This window comes from Pteropus medius, unplaced genomic scaffold, assembly GCF_902729225.1.
Source record: "Pteropus medius unplaced genomic scaffold, Ma_sr-lr_union100, whole genome shotgun sequence".
NCBI classification, from domain to species: Eukaryota; Metazoa; Chordata; class Mammalia; order Chiroptera; family Pteropodidae; genus Pteropus; species Pteropus medius.
In genome coordinates, this window is record NW_024346065.1 from 1978704 (window position 1) to 1998933 (window position 20230).

At 35.3% G+C, this 20230-nt stretch overlaps 1 protein-coding gene across 9 annotated transcripts in view; it reads left to right on the plus strand.

The window, feature by feature from the left end:
- The window catches only part of GPHN (gephyrin), a 390537-nt gene extending 371861 nt beyond the window's left edge, over window positions 1-18676 (plus strand). For 8 of the 9 annotated variants that reach the window (XM_039875261.1, XM_039875259.1, XM_039875253.1 and 5 more), the window contains 5 exons: window positions 510-583; window positions 4301-4365; window positions 7769-7872; window positions 16991-17087; window positions 17684-18618. In XM_039875261.1, the coding sequence (XP_039731195.1) occupies window positions 510-583; window positions 4301-4365; window positions 7769-7872; window positions 16991-17087; window positions 17684-17817 (474 nt within the window). In that variant the 3' untranslated portion in view covers window positions 17818-18618. Of the gene's footprint in view, window positions 1-509; window positions 584-4300; window positions 4366-7768; window positions 7873-16990; window positions 17088-17683 lie in introns of all 9 variants that reach the window. The other variant, XM_039875256.1, reaches the window with a different exon arrangement.
- The last annotated feature ends 1554 nt before the right edge of the window (window positions 18677-20230 follow it).

Here is a 20230-nt window from a genome sequence, read left to right on the forward strand (position 1 = left end):
CTTTCCTGAAGGAATTTACATTACTTTAAATCCATTAAGCAGAATAGTTTAGGATACATGCATGTGGCTTCCCTGCCCAGGCACAACTTAAGTCATATTTGTTAACATCCTTTCTCAGAAATAAAATTGTGTCTTAAAAGAGACAATAATCCATTAAGTAATAATTTATATGTTACTGTATTCACTTGGTGTATTATATAAGTATTCCTACTAGAATGTACTTTTTATAAGAGCAAAGACATTTTGTTTTTTTCTTTAAGGCTATATCCCCTTTACCTTGATTGGTACTCAGCACATACCAACTGCTCAATAAATATTTATTGAATGAATAAACGAATGACTGAGGGATGAAGGGACTAAGGAATATTTGTCTTAAGCAAATCAGCTTCGCTAAAATAAGATAGTTTTTTAAATTTTAATCTCATAAATTCATTTTATCTTCCTTTAAAGTTTCGAAAGTCTGATATTAGAATGTTTGAAAGTAAATTAATTATTTTTCATATTTGCAGGACTATCTCAAGCAGGTGCTGGACATTGATCTTCACGCTCAGATCCATTTTGGCAGGGTTTTTATGAAACCAGGGTATGAAAATAATCTTATCTCATAAATGGGATAGATTTGACCTGCTTTGACTAACAAAGTTTTAAATGCTTTCTTTTTGTATTTTTCATTATGGATTATCTATTTTAATAAAAATATTATAGTATTAGAATTCTTTGCACAAGCATAGCTCCTATCTGAAATGGAAATTTGTCTTCCTTATGAATCACAGTTTGGTATAAACAAAGCAAAGCAATTTTCCAAACTTTTCTCCCTTTAATTCCCATGTCTAGTTCCTTCTTTCTCTTTTTCTCCATACTGATTCTTTGTCTCTCTTTAAAAACATTTTGGTACGAAAATTCTCAAACATACCCAAAAGTAGGGAGTACAGTGAACCCCCCATGTACCCATAACCCAGCTTCAGTAACTATAAACATTTTTTCATAATTGTTTTATCAGCCCCATTCCTCACCTTTTTGGGAGGACAAAGGGCCAGGTTATTTTAAAGCAAATTCTTGATGTGCCATTTTGGTATGCATCTCAAATAATGATAATAACAGCAGCATCCTCTTGCATAATCATAATGATATTATCTCACTTAACAAATAATACCTTAGTGTTTAAGGCTGTGATCATATTCAGAATTCTCCTAAGTGTCAAGAAAAAGAATGCCTTCTTACAATTGTTTTGTTTGAATTAGGATTCGAGTCAGTCCACTCATTGTATTTGGTTAGTCTCTGTTAAACAAGAGCATTTACTACTCCCCGCCCCCCCCATTTTTGTCATGCCATTGATTTGTTGATGAAACTGAATAATTTGTTCTAACGAATGGATTTAGCTGATTGTTTCTTTGTAATGGTGGTTAATTTGTGGTGGTGTCTAATATTGTATAGACTGGAAGTTAGATCTAAAATCTTGATTAGATTCAGATTCAACTTTTTTTCTTTGCAAGAATACTTCATAAGTAGTATTTCATACTGCTTCCTTCTTACTGCCTCCCAGGAGGAAAGAAAAATAACCACAGACCAAGATCTTACACATCTAAAACCTAATAACTCTCTAAGGAAAGACTGATGGAGGTTCTGTAATCAGTTGTAAATCCTCAAAGAATGCCAAACGTTGGTGTTCATAAATGTGTGTAGCCATGTCTTCAAGAGTGGTCTGCCTATTCAGACCCCTACTACTCTGTAAACCTTTGGTTCCCTATTCACAGGCTCAGTGTGTGGATGAGCATTCTAGCACACCTCCATGCCTTCAGGGACAATAATTATGCTTTAGTTCAGAGTTATACTCTAATAGGTGCTCATGTGAACCCTAAGAGAGAGTAGAGGTGAGACTTAACAGTTTTTACAGGTGAGCTATGGGAACTATCAGCATATTCCAGAAGCCTTTTTTAAATTAAGCCAACCTTCCTATTGGATACCTCATGTCAGTTCTAGGACAGAAATCAGGCTTTACCTCCATGGCTTTCCCATTTAAGTATGAAGTTAAGGTTATCCCTAGATCTTTCTTCACAACTTGATAAAATTTAGAATTTTTGGCATTTTCTGTAGCTGCCCCAAAATGGCTGCCACTGACAAGGCTCTTTTATTATTGAAATTGTTGGATTTGAATCATTCTTATCAAGAATATTTTATCTTAAGCAAGTATTGCTATGGAATGGGCACACAGGCTTTTTATTTTCCTGTCTCGATGGGCAATACTAATTTGATTAAAATATAGAGGACATCACAAAGGCATGTCAGTGTGCTTCTCACTAACTACAAAAATTAAATCGATTATTCCCTTTGCAGTGAGAAAGAAGCTTGCCCTCAGCACTAGAGGAAAATTATTTGTGTAATATCTATTATTTAAATTAATCTCAGCACCACTGATATACAATTCTTTTTATTTTCAGTCTTTTATTTACCATGTACCTCAACTTTAGTCCATCAGTTCCTACCGTTTATTGTCCTCAATTAAATTCATAATGCTCTGTGCTTCAGTCATTTTATAAGTTCTGATCTCAAGAGGACAACTGAACAATAAGTGTCGAGTTTCAAAATAACGGCTTCTCAGAGCTTAAACAAAAACTTAACAGTCTAGCAATAAGACATTCATGATAGCAATGTATGATAACAAAATGTTTTGTTGTAATGGAATCTTTTTTAAAGTGAGTGTCTGAAAGCAACAAATGAGCAAGACAAGCAAACAAAAAATTTGTAAATACAACAGTTGAGGGATTATGAGAGGGAAGGGACGGGTGGAGGTAGATAATGGTAAAGGGGGTCAAATATATGGTGACAAAGGAAGTTTCACTTTGGGCGGTGAACATACAATACAATATACATAGGACGTATTATTGAATCGTACACTTGAAACCTATATGATTTTATTAACCAATATCACCCCCAATGAATTTAATTTAAAAAATAAATTTTAAAATGTAAATAAATTATAAATAAAATGAGTTCCTTTAGAGAAATCACAGTACCTGTCTGCAAGATGCAAAAGATGATTTAAATTGACTTTAAGTACAGTGGAAGAAAAGTGTTACGCATTCCTCTTCAATCATATGTGTGTTAGTTTGCTGTAATAAAGTGGTTTAGAAGTTTAAATGGGCTTCCTTTACTTGGCCAGAATTTTATACTTGTCTAAAGATAAGAAGATTTTAAAGATAATTGCTACTTAATAGTAGAACAAGAAGAAATATAAAAAACTCAAGAACAATGTAGCTTTGCTTTTTCCACATACAGTGCATTCAGAATGTAATTAACCTCTTTCATTTTAGATACAGAGATTCTCAGAAAAGCATTTAGAGTATTATCAACTAGATCTAGCAGTCACAATTTTTATGCGTCATCTACAGTAAACATAGCTGTTTTCGAGAATGTATCTTGGAAATTATTTTCATCACACAATAACAATCATTGCCAAATAACCTATCTGAAGATCAATACAACAATTTAATTTCATTTTTCTAAAATACAGCAAAGAATCAAAAAGTAAGCAAAAAAAAAAGGCCTAGGAGTAGCCAAAAATAGATGTTACAAAGTCCATATACTAACACTTCACAGCATACCTTATGAGAGCTTTATTAAATTGTGAGCCCTAAAGTTAGAAGAACCTTGGTTCAAATCTTTGTTTCCCCATTTAGTAGCTGAGTACTTTTGCCCAAATTGCTTAATCTCTCTGAGTCTGTTTCTCCATCTATAAAATGGACAGTTGTTACCTCATGAGATTGTTGTGAAAATTAAATGAAAAAAAAATGGGTGGAATGCATAGATTTTTTTTAAATAATAACTTTTATTACTAGTATTATCATTCCAGCAATATAGCTATTATTACTACTCTCTGGTTCCCAAACCTAAAGCAAGCTTTAAGGGTCAAGATGATGGCAGTCTAGCATTAAAGGGAGCCACATAAAAACATGAGAAAGAAAAAAACGAAACGGAAACAATAATGATAGAAACACAGCAGTGTATGGGGTAGGGTTGTTGTTTCTAAGTGAAAACAATTTATGGAACTGACAGGAATGAAAAGAAAGTAAGCTACAGAAAACCAAGGAGTTTAGTTACTTGGAAATAGAAGATGCTAAAAACAAATTAATTCAAATGCTCTTGAAAGACTTCAGGGTATAGAGGCTTAATGAAGAATCAACAGAAAAGTATTTTTATATGAGAAGCTTTCTATATGGAGAGCCACGTAACAAGAAAAGTAGAGTTCTTAATTGGCTTGTCATGTTACTTTTCAGTCACTAACAACCTCTTTTTTCTCTAGCCTACCAACGACATTTGCAACTTTGGATATTGATGGTGTAAGAAAAATAATATTTGCACTACCAGGTAAGAATAATTGAAGTAGTTTCTTTTACTTTATCTGGAAAAAATGGCCAAAGTTTTTTTGAATCCCAGCTGATCACTCCCATATCAGAGCACTTGATTTGGAATCTAGAAGACCTGGGCTCAAGTCCCAGCTTTACTTACTTAGACAAATCACTTAATCACGCTAAAGCTGTTTCTTCATCTATAAAATGGGGCTCACATCTACTTCACAAAGTCGGTGTGAGAGTCAGATTACATAGTATCTTTCAAAGCCCATTCCAAACCTTAAGGCAATAACCAAGAGTTAGCTGTCACTAGGTCGGGAGCACCTGCTTTTCCTTATCAGAAATTGGTCCACGTTAGCAGTCCAGTCACCTCCCACAACTGGAAGTATCATGCTCAAGGGGCCGAAGGGCCTTGAATCACCCATGCAAGTACTAGAACAAAAAATACAAAATTAAAGAAGTACAAATTAGTAGTTAATAGATGGTCACAGGGATGGGGAGCAGAGCATAGGGAACGCAGTTAGCATTAATGTAATAGCTAGGTGGAAAGACAAAGAAAGAGCAATTAGGGGGATTATTTTATAAACTATATAAATGCCTAACCAATGTACTGTATACTTGAAACTAATAATAAAATTTTAAAAAAACACAAAACTGCCTGTGGTCCTTGTCAGATTTGGGGCAGCTGGAATGGCTGCTAGTATTGATACTTCTCAGCCAAATCTCAGGCATCAGCAGTCTGACCACATCTCTGTCCCCACCCTCACTCCCATGTGAGCAGAAACTCACATGTTCAGATTGTAGAAAAAGTGAAATGATTCAGTTCACAAGAACTTTCAAGTTCAATTTTATATTGATTTTTGGCTGTGTATTTAAAGCTATATTTTTAAAGCCATTACTAATCCTGATAAATTCTAAAGTACTGTAGAAGTTTTATTATCTACTTATTATTTTTTCAACTTTTAAAATTATCCTTGATTCTGTAGCACTGTCCCATTCTCCGTTTTTTGGCACAGGTTCCTTCAGAAAATGACCTACTTATTCCTTTCAGATGCATGAAAATCTGGTGGCTTTGAGATATTTATCTGCTTTTTATATTAATAAGTTTCAAAATAGAGATATTAAGAAAAGAAGGCAGGCAGAAAACATAGAACTTTAAAAACATTTTGAAAGCCCTTATCTATAAGCATAAAAGGGATTAGATTTCTATCATATGGAAAATTTTAAGAGCAAAGACATGTAAAGTTGTCCTCAAAATGTGTCTCTAGTATAGAACTCCTTAGGGCCTTTAATATAGTTTTAGATATTCTAAAAACCATTATATAAGGAAATGCGATCTTCTTTCCAGCTTCACTATGCCTAGAAGGCACTGTTTACTTTGTCTACAGAGGATATGACTTGACCTACAGACCATCAGTAATAGTATAACAGAAACTGTTATAGTTGGAGCCTATTTCACCATTACTGAGGAAGATCATTGATCTACCAAAGAAGTTACAATTAAATAACCTATATTCAAACTGCTACTTGAATTTGAAATTCTCTCTGCTCAGCCTGAATAAACCCAAAGAGGGCAGCAGTAACTCATGTGTTCAGATTGTAGAACCAGCAAAGAGGTTGCTTTGTACAAGGATTTTAAAATTCGAAATTGTCTATCAGCTTTCTCAAGGGCCAGATATTTAAAGCTATTACTAATCTCGGTAAATTTTAAAAGCAGTTTAAAAGTTTGTGTATCTACTTACTATTTTTGTAACTTTTTTAAATGATACATGTTCTCTATTAAAACATTAAAAAATACAGACAAGCATTAAGAAATGTTATCCATAATCTCACCCCACCCAACCCCCCGAAATAATCACTATTTGCAAGTTTTTGGTATCAGTCCTTCCAATCCTTTTTTCTGTAGAGAGCATTTTCTATAGAGTAATTTTATAAAGCATTAGCAATTACAGGAATTCTATAATCATTGTTAAATGAACAATAGCTTCTTTTTCCCAGAAAAATTTCTGTATATTTGTGTCTTGAAGCAAGGGAAAAGCAATTGATTCTTATTAAGAGTCTGCTGTTCTGTTGGACAACTCATTTAATAGATATCACTCATCACTTTTTACAACTTGAAAAAATCTATTTTTGACTGCCTTTGTGCATAGAAGAAAATTAAAGGTATGATTTAAGATGATAATAGGCTAAAATGACCATTGCCTTTTACTTTGATGATATAATTAGCAGCACCTAGCCAGCTCAAGGGAACCTAAAAATCTAATAACCCCTCATTTATCCCCAGTATATACATACATATTCACAACTGTGTAAAAGTATTAACAAAATCAGAATTTTAGAACCAGCAGGGATATTGAGAATCATGTTGTCCAATCTTTCATTATGTGGATGAGTCAAGTTAGACTCAAAAAGGTTTGGAACTCACTCACACAACTTAGTTAATTGTTATTCTCAGTGGAGCCTTTTTCCTCTCTTTGACGTGTATAACACACCCAGATTTCTTCTTGGAGAGGTACAATTGAATTTCTCAAATTTTTATCACTTTAAAAGAACTTGGTATTTATATTAGTCTCCACAGGCTACCATAACAGAATATCACAGACTAGATGACTGGGTCACAGACAACAGAAATTTATTTTCTCTCAGTTCTGGAGACTAGAAATCTAAAAGCTAGATGCAGGCAAGGTTCATTTCTATTGAGGTTTTCTTCCTGGCTTACAGATGGTCCACTTTCTCACTACGCCCTCACACTCTCTCCTGATGTTTCTTCCTCTTATAAGGACACCAGTCCTACTAGATTAGAGCCTCACCCTTATGACCTCGTTTAATTTTAATTACCTCTCTAAAGGCCTTGACTCCAAATACAGTTACATTGGAGGTTAAGACTTCAACAAGGGAATAGGGGGAGGAGTAATACAATTCAGTCCATACAGTGTTCGTCTTCAAGTCCTACACATCTTAAATCATGTAGTTTCATTTTTTAAATTTAAATAAATGTGTAGAGGGGATTATGAATATATTTCTTTCTGTTTATCCTTTCTAATTTTTTTTTGTACTGAGCATGTATTACTATGGAAATTTTCTAACATTTTAAAAATAACAAGTAGAAACTGCCTTAAAACTTATCAAGGTTGATAATGGTTTTCATTGTAAAACTGCCAGAAAAGTAGAAATAAATGGTGTTAAACAGCCTCTGGGCAACAGAAGTCTGTGTTTCACTGGTAGACCCAAATGTTTGCATCCTCTGTGGCATTTGGTTGACTGTTGGTGTATTCTGGCATCCTTTGGATTCAAGGTGATTCAGAAGAGGAAGACTAGTCGTCACTTCATGCTCTATAATACCTGAAGGTATAGACAGTCATAATTATTTGGCAAATTTTTATGTGTTTACTATAAATAACTGCTTGGTTGACTTTCAGGGAATCCTGTGTCAGCCGTGGTCACCTGCAATCTCTTTGTTGTGCCTGCACTGAGAAAGATGCAGGGCATCTTGGATCCTCGGCCAACCATCATCAAAGCCAGGGTAATGTTTTTTATAACCAGGAACCAAAATTGAAGCCAATAACAATTAAAGATCTCGAGTTTTATATTAGTTTTGAGGGAAAATGCAGTTATAGTCTCCCTTTCATGACAGAAAATGGAGGGAGAAGGGTCCTTTTATTTCCCACATTATTCCATGACTTCTAAAGTGAATCATTTTCTGCAATGAGAAGTCCATATAGGAGTGGATATGTAATGACAAAACATCACTAGATGTGGCTGGCACCACCCTAACACTAAACCTATATGGAATAAGGGACAAGAATTCCCTTTCTCTCGTGTAAACTCACAGAGGACAGCAATTTACCTACTCACGTATTCTGTAACCTCACTGATAAATTTTAAATAGTTAAGGAAAAGACAGTTAAAGTACTAGCAAGAGACTTTTATAAATCAGAGGGAAAGGATGACCATTTTGTTTGGAAAAGGACTACTAAGGCTGAGGAATTATACCTACTATAAAAGTCCCTCGGAAATTAGCATCCCCTTCTCCAACAGCACTAACGTTAATTTGATTTACTACTATGCAATTATGTAACTCACTTCGTGTATCACTAATGAACAGTTTTCTTGGCAATATAAGCTACAATACCAGACTATTACTTTTTTAAAGCTTCATGGAGGTATAATTGATATACAAAAAATGCATACATTTTAATGAGTTTGCACATATGCAAACACCTATAATATCATCACCACAGCCAAGGTACTAAACATATCCATCACCTCCAAAACTTCCTTTCTGTTCTTAGAGGTCTCGTTTTTTGTTTATTTTGTGGTAAGAGCATTTAACATGGGAACTATCCTCTTAACATATTTTAAGGTGCACATTATTGTATTATTAACCGTAGGTACTATGTGCAGCAGGTCTCTGGAACTTACTTTGCATAACAGAAATTTTATACACATGGAGCAACAATTCTCCATTTCCTCCTCTCCCCAGGCCCTGGCAGCCAACATTGTATTCTCTGCTTCTATGAGTGACTATTTTAGATACCACATATAAGTAGAATCATGCAGTATTTATCTTTCTGTGACTAACATTTCACTGAGAGTAATGTACTCTAGGTTTATCCATGTTGCCAGAAATGGTAGGCTTGCTTTCTTTTTAAAAGGTGAATAATATTCCATTGCATGTATATGCCACATTTTCCTTATTCATTGTTCTTTTGACGGACATGTGGGTGGTTTTCATATCTTGGCTACCATGACTAGTGCTACAGTGAATATGGGGATGCGGATATCTCTTTGAGATTCTGATTTCAGTTCTTTTGGGCATATACCCAGAAGTGGAATTGCTGGATCATATGGTAGTTGTATTTTTAATTTTTTGAGGAACTTCCATACTGTTTTCCTTAGTGGTTATACCATTCTGCATTCCCACCATTAGAATAGAAGAGTTCTATTTATCTTTGGGTTTGTGTTTTGTTTGTTTATTTGTTTTGATACTAGCCATCATCACAAGTAAGAGGTGATATCTCATTGTAGTTTTGATCTGTAGTTCCCTGATGATTAGTATGTGGAGTACCGTTTCATATACCTGGTGGCCATTTGTATGTGTTCTTTGAAGAAATGTCTACTGCAGTCTTTTGCCCATTTTTTAATCAGGTTGTTTTCGTTTTTTGTTTGTTCATTTGTTTTTGCTATTAAGTTGTAAGAGATTCTTATGTATTTTGTATATTAACCTCTTATCACAGTGGTCGCCAACCTTTTTGGCACCAGGGACCGGTGCTCCTTTGAGAATCTAATGTCTGATGGTCTGAGGTGGAGCTGAGGCGGTGATGCTAGCGCTGGGGAGCAGCTGGCGGCAAATACAGATGATGCTTCGCTCACTTGCCTGCCGCTCACCTCCTGCTGTGCGGCCCGGTTCCTAACAGGCTGTAGACCAGTACCAGTCCATGGCCTGGGGGTTAGAGACTCCTGCTTATCAGATATATGGTTTGTAAATATTTTCTCTTATTCCATAGGTTGCCTTTTCACTTTGTTGACGTTTCCTTTGCTATGCAGAAGTTTTTTAGTTTGATGTAGTCCCACTCGTCCATATTTGGTTTTGTTGCCTGTGCTTTTGGTCAAATCCAAGAAATCATTGCCAAGACCAGTGTCAAGAAGACTTCTCGCTATGTTTTCTTCTAGGAGTTTTACAGTTTCAGTTCTTACATTTAAGTCTTTAATCCATTGTGAGTTGATTTTTATATATTGTATAAGATAGGAGCCTAATTTTATTCTTTTATTTATATATATATATATATCCAGTTTTCCCAATACCCAAATTATTATTTTTCAAGAGCTCAGAAATAAATTAGATATGACAATGCTATGATTAGTTCACAAGAGAAACATAAAAGAAGAGGAGGAAATATTAATAAAATATTACTCTGAAAATATATAGGATAAGAACATTAAGAAAATTTAGACTTCACATTCTTAACATTGACCTTCTAAATACTGAGACTTTGTAGACTAGTATATAAAGGAGATATTCTCCTTAAAATTTCAGTGAAAGTTCAGCAAGATATTTCTGAAAACAATTTTGGGATTTTTTTCCCCCACTAATTACAGTGGTAGTCTTATTTTAAATTAAATGGAAAAGGAAGAAAAAAGCCATCAATGATTCTGATCAAGTCAAAAGGTCAAAGACATAAAACTTAGATTTAGACATTTAAACCATTAATACTGAATTTGCCCATTATTTTCATATTTGCTAAATTTAGGAAATAAGGAAACATATTGGTATGAGAGAGAAAGAGGACTTGTCTTTGACTTTGCAAAGTTCTTATGAGTCTTTTCATTTATTTCTCATTTTAACATCCACCATCTCTTTTTTAAAAGGGCAATTGTGGCACCCATTTGTTCTGACAACAACAATTAGATAGTGCTCTGTAATCAAACTGAAGCTTTGTACACTGTTCATGCTGCTGCTCACGTCTGTCAGCCTGTGAAATTGAGAACTGGTCTAAGAATCAGTCCGACTCCTTTCTCCCACAGAGCAATGTCACTGGGACTGTCAGAATGGGTCATCAGTATGCTTGGCTGTTTACTTCTTTTGTTTTTAACTCCCCAATCACCCCTCACATCTTGACTGACACTTTAGAACATAACCCTATTCACTTACTTGAAACATGATAAAGCTTATTATCTCTGTTTTCTGACGATCCAAGATGCACCTTACAGACACCACTTATCACTATTCTCCGGAATAGTTGCCACAATCACAGCCTTTCTTAATTCTTGCTGCTTTGGGGACGTGAAGTGGATATTAAATGCTGGTGTCAGTAACTCTCACTCCTAGACTCTGATGTAGTTGTGCCATGGGTAGGTCAATGCTGGATTATATTAAAAGGTCAGCACAAAAAATGTCATCCTTTTATATCAAAACATTATGAAGAGAATCAGTTTAGAATAAACATTTGCCCCATTTCCTTGGTCGGTTATGAGAGTTGAAGTTGAAATACTTCTGATTTTCAGTAGATAATCAGAAACATAATCCTAGCAATTCATCAAATAGAATTAATTGACATAATGTTTCCACAAAAGGACATCGTATCATGTGTTTCCTTAATATCCCATCAAAGCACCATATAGTTCCCTTGTTCTCAATTTATTTCACTAGAAACATACCTGAGTGTTACCTTATTTCAGGCATTAAGAGAAGAAAAAGGAAAAATGCTTTCATCTCCAATGAGACCAGATCAGCATATCCTAGGAGAGTACCAGCATGTTGGAACTCCATTAGACTATTCTAATTTGTCTACCTTCCCTCTTCGCTTGAGCATTAGTGTCCTGCATGCGCTAAGAACTTGATTAATGCTTGCTGATTGATGTCATAAACAAGAAGAAATAAAGCATTTCAGCAAGATGTTTATATTGTTTGAGGATTGCTGAGGTGTTTGCAACTGTGGAGAGAAATGTGATTGCTTTTTGTGACAAGATCAGTCGTTGATCATCAAAAGATATCATTGGATGCCTGTTATATGAGAATATTATGGCCTGTGGATTAAAAAAATATTGAAAATGATATAACTGTCCATGATTTATAAGAAATGTAAATCAGTTTTAGCTTATTATTAGGTAGTGAAAAATATAACTAGATTATAGAAACTTTGGAAAAATGAATTTTAAACTGATTCATACCTGCATATTCAAAGATTTTAAAATTACCTGATAAAATTTAGACAGATGATTTATAGGATAATAATCTCAGGACCTCTCTAGTAGGCTAATGAAATCAGTGCCTCATAACTTCTATAGTACTTACCAAAAGAAAATAATAATAGTGTAAAGCTCCTTTAACCACTCTTTGGAAGCTTTGACCAGACCCAAGCACAGACTAGGTCCCTAGCACCCTTGAGTATGTCATTTTGGACCCCTATCCTTTGGTCATCTGATTTCTCATAAACTCTCTTCTCCAGTCTACACATTTTTTAGTCCCAGCCTATTCTCCTGGATCTTCTAGTGTTTTCATCTTTCCATCATGACCACCATCAAACCTTCCAAAGACATTCAGGTCTTTGGCAATGTTCTAATAGTCTTCCTCTCCACCTCACCTCTTTCCATCAGTTGCTTTATTTCCATAATTCTAAATAACCTTTATTTCTGCTTCAGCAACTCACACACACATCCTTTTCAATACCCTGAACTGCTCCATCTCAAAAATCACCAGCTCTGGTATACAGTTTAGGAAATGGCAAATTACCAATCAGTAGATAAAAAAGAGTGTAAACACACCTATAACTCTTACCCTTTTTTCTCAGTCCATAAGCCCCTTTTGGCTTAACCACTTTTCCTCATCCAACCTAAATCCTGTGGTGTGTCACTTCACCTTTTTCCAACATCTTCTACTTTTTTTTGGCCTCTTCTTCCATTATAGTCCACTCTAAGAATCTACAAACTTGGATGAGTTCTTCCATCTTTGCCCTTCATTTTTATTCCCAGGCCACTAAACACAACTAGAGAAGAGTATACAGCTGTTCAAGTTGTCACTTTCAATTTACAAATCTCAACAGGGGCCAACATTCCCCTGGTGAGCCTTTTATAATCCCATGAATCAGCTTCTCCCATCCCTAACTGGTCTTCCAAATCTTCACCACTCTCCTAAAGCCCTCTCCACCATCAATATACCCTGAATTTTATAGCCAAAAAAACTTGGGGTTTGAACAATTGCTCTAACATTTACTAGATTATAATCCTTGGCATAGTTGGAGGTTTACCTTTTTCTTATCTTGCCTCCTCTTGAATCCCTTTTCTGTTTAACTCTAATCATGTCAGCATCTCCAATTAAAATCCTTCAGTGCTTCCCATGACCCTAGGGTTAAATCCAAACTGCTCAACTGAGTGTAGAAGGCCCTCCATCCCTATGCCTTATTCCTCTCCAGCTTTATCTGCTTCCCATCCTGAATTTGACCTCAGCAAGCTAATCACTGCTTCTACAGTGGACATGAGAACCCCTGCCTATACCTGTGTTTATTCCCCTTCCTAGAAGATTCTCACCTAACCACTACCATCTGTCCCCTTTTTCAGCTTACAAAATTCCTTAGTCATAAGACCGACGCATCATGTTCCCTGTGAAGCCTTTATAAATGTCCCTAAGAAGGATTGATTACTTACTTCTTTGTGCCTTTTTATACTATATAAACAGCTCTATGATGATATTATTTACTGTATTTGCAATTAATTATTCTATTTGAGAATTCTTTGAAGTCACATCTCTAAGATGGGTAGGAAAAAAGGAAGGACAAAGTATACTTTTCTTTTTAATTAATAAATTTTATTTTTTTAGAGCACATTTAGGTTCATAGCAAAATTAAGCAGAAAGTACCGAGTTCCCATATACCTCCTATCCTCACACAGGCACAGCCTCCCCTACTATTGACATCCTCCACCAGAGTGGTACATTTGTTAAAATTGATAAACCTACCTTGACACATTATTATCACTCAAAGTCCTAGTTTACAGTAGGGTTTACACTTGGTGTTGTATATTCTATAGGTCTTGACAAATGTATAATTACATGTTTCCGCCAGAATAGTACCATATAGCATAGTTTCACTGCCCTAAAAATCTGTGTTCTGCCTATTCATCCCCGCCTCCCTGCCAATCCTTGGTCTTTTTACTGTCTCCCTAGTTTTGCCTTTTCCAGAATGTGGTGTAGTTGGAATCACAGTATGTAGCCTTTTCAAATTGACTTCTTTCACTTAGTAACAGGCATTTAAGGTTCCTTCATGTCTTTTAATGGCTTGAAACTCATTTCTTTTTAGTTTTGAATAATACTCCATTGTCTAGATGTATCACCGTTTATCCATTGGTTACTTCCAAGTTTTGACAATTATGAATAAAGCTGATATAAACATCTGTGTGTAGATTTTTGTGTAGACATAAATTTTCAGTTCATTTGGGTAAATACCATAAGAACAATTACTGGATTGTATGGTAAGAGTATGTTTAAATTTGTAAGAAACTGCCAGTCTTCCAAAGTGGCTGTACCATTTTGCGTTCCCACCAGCAATGATTGAGAGTTCCTGCCACAGAATTTGGTATGGCCAGTGTTTTTGATTTTGGCCTTTCTAGTAGATGTGTAATGATATCTCATGTTGTTTTAATTTGCAATTCACTAATGACATATCATGTTGAACATCTTTTCATATGCTTACTTATCTGTATATATCTTCTTTGGTGAGTTATCTGTCCAGGTCTTTTGCCCATTTTTCAATTGAGTTGTTCTTTTTCTTATTGAGTTTTAAGAATTCTCTATGTTTTAGATAACAGGACCTCATCAGAAGTGTCTTTGGCAAATATTTTCTCCCAGTCTGTGACTTATTTTCTAATTCTGTTGACCTTTTTTCCCCCCTAATTCTTCCTTAGGCATTTATATGTAGATCATATAATACTATCCCAAACAATATAATTTTATCTCTCTAGTGACTGCTGTGTGCCAGGAAAATATTCAAAGGAAATAGCCCTAGTCCACAGCCCACTACCAATATTGAATGAATAGAAGTCATCAGAAGTGAAAGCATCGAAGCTCATAGTAAATAGGTACTTTCTTAAGCTTCAGCGATGTAATATACCAGAACTATAAAGTCAGTACAACTAAATATACTGGTTAACAAAGTATTCTACATTTCAGTAAAATACCATAAAGATCTAATCACTGTCATCTCTTGCTGCGAAAGGTACAGTTGTTTGTGAAGCTATGAAAAAAATTAATTTACTTCAATTTGATGCAACTGATTCTTGGTTCTTAAATTAACATAAATATCTTCCTGTAAAACAAACAACCCCATTTTTTTTAGATGAACAAACAGTTATAGGAAAGCAAAATAACTTGCTAGTGCAGCCACCAGTTAGCAGTAAAGCTGGGAATAGAACCAAGGTGTCGGGTATCATCTCATTCCAATATCAGTTCCACTTTACTACCAGAAACCAATTAGTGCATTGTTAGGCAGGGAAGAAAAAAAAAAAAATCTTGCTTAAACACTTAGCAAATAACACAACCAGGCAAATAGCTCTTGTAGTTTAGTGCACAGCACACAGAGAGAGATTGAAAAACAGAGATTTTTGCCCTCAGGTAAGCACAAAATAATTTAGGAATAATGGCAAGTTACCCCTCAATAGATATGAAATAAGAGTATAAATATACAATATCAAGTGAAAGAGTAGAGTGTGATTTAATCAAGGAAAGATACCCTAGAATTCAATTTTATTCTGGGTTCCAAAGGAAAGGCATGGATTGTCAGGGAAAATAATTGGAACGTTTAAAAACATAGTAACAAGAATGGATTGGAGAAAGACTTGCTTGAATCAAAATTTCTTGTTTTAATTTTATCATTTGATCTACCAGCAGTCCCCAGTCTTTTTGGCACCAGGGACCAGGGCTCCTGTGAGACTCTGATGTCTGATGATCTGAGGTGGAGCTGAGGCAGTGATGCTAGTGCTGGGGAGCGGCCGCAAATACAGATGAAGCTTTGCTCGCTAGCCTGCCGCTCGCCTCCTGTGCAGCCCAGTTCCTAACAGGCTACAGACTGGTACCGGTCCGCAGTCCTGGGGTTGTGGACCCCTGATCTAAGCAATATCTGTGTTAGTTGAATAAAGGCTGTTTAGACCATTTTATGATGGAGTAACTTAAATGACCATCATGCTAATAAAAAATGCTAATTCTCATACACCGGAATGAGTCTTGTTTTCACTAACGTGAGCTAATCTTCAATGGGCTATAGTCCATAATTATATACTGTATAAACTTGTTCTGGGAGTTCTTCTTAGGCACCTGCTACCAACACATTATCACTTTAACTTACCAGATTTCAGTATGAATTTAATGGCAGATTTAAAGAAAAACAAAAACAGTGGCTCTAGATTGAAGACTGATTGTTCTTTCTATGTCATGTTTGTGAACTGAAGTTTCTATATTAGAAAGGATTTTATCCTTGTTAGAAGGATTTGAAAGATACCATTCCATAGCAAAGACTCATTCAGAGTAATTATTTTAGTGCCAGTGATGTGGCTAAACCAAAATGGCATAACTCTTAGTAGGGACTACTCTTAGTGGCCTCAATGAGATTGTATATTAGTATTGGGACACTAAAGGAATATTCAAGAGAAAAAGAAAGTAACTATCCCTTTTATGTTGAAGATAAGTATATGAATAGGTAGCTGAATAGGACCTCAGTAAATATTTACTGGATGGGTAGATGGACAGAAAAAGGGGCATACAGATAAATGGATATTGAGCTTCTTTGTTGTTTAGGTCTTCCTCCTTCATTTTAAGTGTTAAAATATCTGCTTCGATTTCTGAATTCATTGGTCAAAGGTATCTGTCCTCACAACCCATAATATTAGACTTCAAAAATAGATCTTATCTTTTTCATCTGTTCTTTTTCCCACTATGAATACCAGCTTCTTAGCTTTCTTTTCATCAGAGCAACCCAATCTCTGGACTTCTTGTATTAAGAAAATAAGGTGGCAGTGGTGGAAAGAGTATTCTGCAATTTTTTGCCAAGATATTTTCCATGTTCACTGTATTCTTTGCACAACCTCCACTGCCCTATAGTTTTAAGGGATGGTCAGGTCATCAAATTTGTTTTCCTTTCCTCTTTATTCTATAGTTATCATGTGATGTAAAACTGGATCCTCGCCCAGAATACCATCGGTGTATACTGACCTGGCATCACCAAGAACCACTGCCTTGGGCACAGAGTACAGGTTAGTCATTCACACCTGCAAGTGTGTCTGTACACCCATCCTGCTAAAACACACATAATGCAACCTCCTTTCTTGGGGATGCCTAATTTTGTAATTATTATACATTTTCCTTTTTGAATGATTAGGTTAAATTATTCCTAAATAGTGCAGCATACTAGTACAACAAGAAAAAAAAGAATTAATAAAAATTTAATTATTCCATGGAGCTATATTTTCTAGGTACACATTTGAAATCTAGAGTTCCAAAAGATTTGTATCTGTTTGTTCAACAAGTTCTGAGCATAATTTTGGTTGTAGGAAAAGGAGGGACTGTTGACTACGCTGCCCTGAAATGTGAGATTAAAGCCCAATTATAATGTGATTCTCTGTAGCCTCTACTATACCCTAGATATTGGTAAATTTTAAGGACTGAGAAATCAATATTGATATTGATTTCATCTGAAAAAGGTACTGGGGGAGTCTGATCATCTCTCTTCCTCTTGAAGACCTATATTTCTAGTCTATTAAATGGTTTTTTATTTTGAAAAGAACTACAAGGGCTCCAGATGTATACACTGCGATGCTTATGCTGCTGTAACGAGAGTGTTTGCATCCAGGTAATCAGATGAGCAGCCGTCTGATGAGCATGCGCAGCGCCAACGGACTGTTGATGCTACCTCCAAAGACAGAGCAGTATGTGGAGCTCCACAAGGGCGAGGTGGTGGATGTCATGGTCATTGGACGACTATGATGATCACCAGCGGGAGAAAGCTTTGATGCATGTCCACATATCATTGACTGTATCCTGTAATATGCAACGGCACAGCTAGTTTTTCTGATTTGGATAAAAGTTGATCTGTATAGTCAACATCTTGAACTATATTTCAAAAGAATTTAAATACCTTTTAATGAAAAAACACCTAACAATAAATCTTAACAGACAACTCTATTCTGATTATATCAAAGCAAATTTTTCCTTTCTTGCAAATTGCTTTGTGTGTTCAATGCTAGGTCTGATAGCGATAGCTTTTAGTAGACAGCAGTAGGTGCCTGCAGAACTTGTGTTTTTCTCATCTTTAAAATACAACTACTTATGCTCTTAAATCAAGGATGTCTGCTTATTTATACTAGTGTAGGCAACACTTGGATTTCCCTTCTTAGTATGCTTCATAACCGCTTTATGGAGAGCTTTTGCTTGTTCTTTATCATGTATCTCGTGTTTATGTGTGCACAGTGCCAAAAGAAGAGTGACTGGGTGGAGGCCCTGCCCTGCCTCCAGGAGAACCATCCTTCACAGAGCTTCCGGGGAAGTTTCTCACCCCGGTAACCTCATGGCACAGTACTCTTGGGCAGTAACTGGATTCCTTTCATTTGAACAAACTGGGGGAAAAATGCTTCCTTAAGTGCTGACAGCCTTTTTAACCAATACATTTAAAATTGTACAGAACAAAAAATAAAATCAAAGACTGATCTTGTACAGATATTAGTGTTACCAGCATTCATGTGGAAATCAAGAGCAAAGAAAAAAATAATGTTAAACAATTCTGTACCATAACATTTTCTGTAATGATACTGAAACTTAATGAATAAAAAAAATCCTTGATCATTATATAAAAATCCATTGTGTTGGGCTTGTTATTAAAAAAGAGAATATTTTCATGCCATTCTGTGGGATTCTGCCTGGATAAAAGACATAATTGTCTTAATAAGGATAAGTGATACAAGGGAGATTTAAAATGTGATATAACTCTATATTTCACTATAGCATTGTGAAAATATAGATAGGTTAGAAAGTAGAGAGAACTTGCAATTGGTCTGGTCTTTCCAGTCATAGTTGGAGATTAGCAAGCAAATTTAGAGGAAACATAGTTGATAATTTGGGGGTGGAGGGAACTAACTTCTTATTTTAGATGTCATAAGAACAAATTTCAAACATTTACAGTTCTTTGGAATGGAGGAGGAAAATAGTAAGTAATGAATCAGAAAATTACAGACGAGTACCTGGAATTTTTTGGATCATGTTAGAAAGGATGTAAGAAATGGAGAAAATCTGTGCTGACCATAGAAAATGCAACAAATGAAATATACTCAATCCACGTGGCTCCTTTAATAAAAACTTAGGAGTACTTTTCAAATGGTGGTAACAGGGAACATTAAATATGCTGCAGGGTATACTTAGTAAAGCAAACAACAGAAATTGGCCTCCTGGTAAGCAAGGTGCCAAACAATGATGATGAACAAAGCCAAGTTGTAAACAAATATTTGATACTAATATTTGATATTTCCAGGATTGAAAATAAAATGTTCTATATTAAATTATTTTAATGTTTGCAAGTAAGGAAGATAAGGTTTGTTAATAGAGGTCAAGTGAAAGATCACGAAGAGTGTTTTACCTACATTCTTTCAAGAAATATTTATTAATCATCTACTATGTGCTTGGGTACAAGGTACATCATGCTACTATTTACAAAGATGAATCGGGATAGTCGCTGACATTATATTCCATCAAGGGAGATAATAATAATGCATGCAAGTAACCATAATATTTGATATGTTTGATGTTGGACAATAAATGGTAGTGTGTGTAGAATGTGATAAATGCCACAGTTCCAATTTAAAGAGTTGGAGGAGTTCAAAAGGTAACCTACAAGGTAAGATTTCAAAGGGTAAGATGGAATTTTATTGATCTTAAAGGAAGTGTAGAATTTTAAAGATGATGATGCAGGAAGAAAGGTATTCCAGAAACAGAATTATGGACAATTAAAAATTATTATTATAAAATGTAAGCTCCACAAAGGTAAGGATTGTTTATTTTGTTCACTTACATTAGCCCAAGTCCTTAAAAGAGTTCTTGGTATATGTGTATATTTGCAGGCATCATTTGTTCAATGAAACATACAAAGCTTACTATATACCAGGAACTTTTCATTTGTTCAATTTTCATAGCAATCCTATAAGGGTTATTATTTCTGTATTGCAGATGAGGAAACTAAGACACAGGTTAAGCAATTTGTCCATGGTCACACAGCTAGTAGGAAGAGCTAGGATTCAAATTTAGCAATCTGGCTTCAGAGTCTGTACTCTTAAACACTAAGCAAAAGAAACAGAAAACTGACATATTTGTAAGACCAAAAAAAGTCTATATTTGAGGCCCAAACTATGAA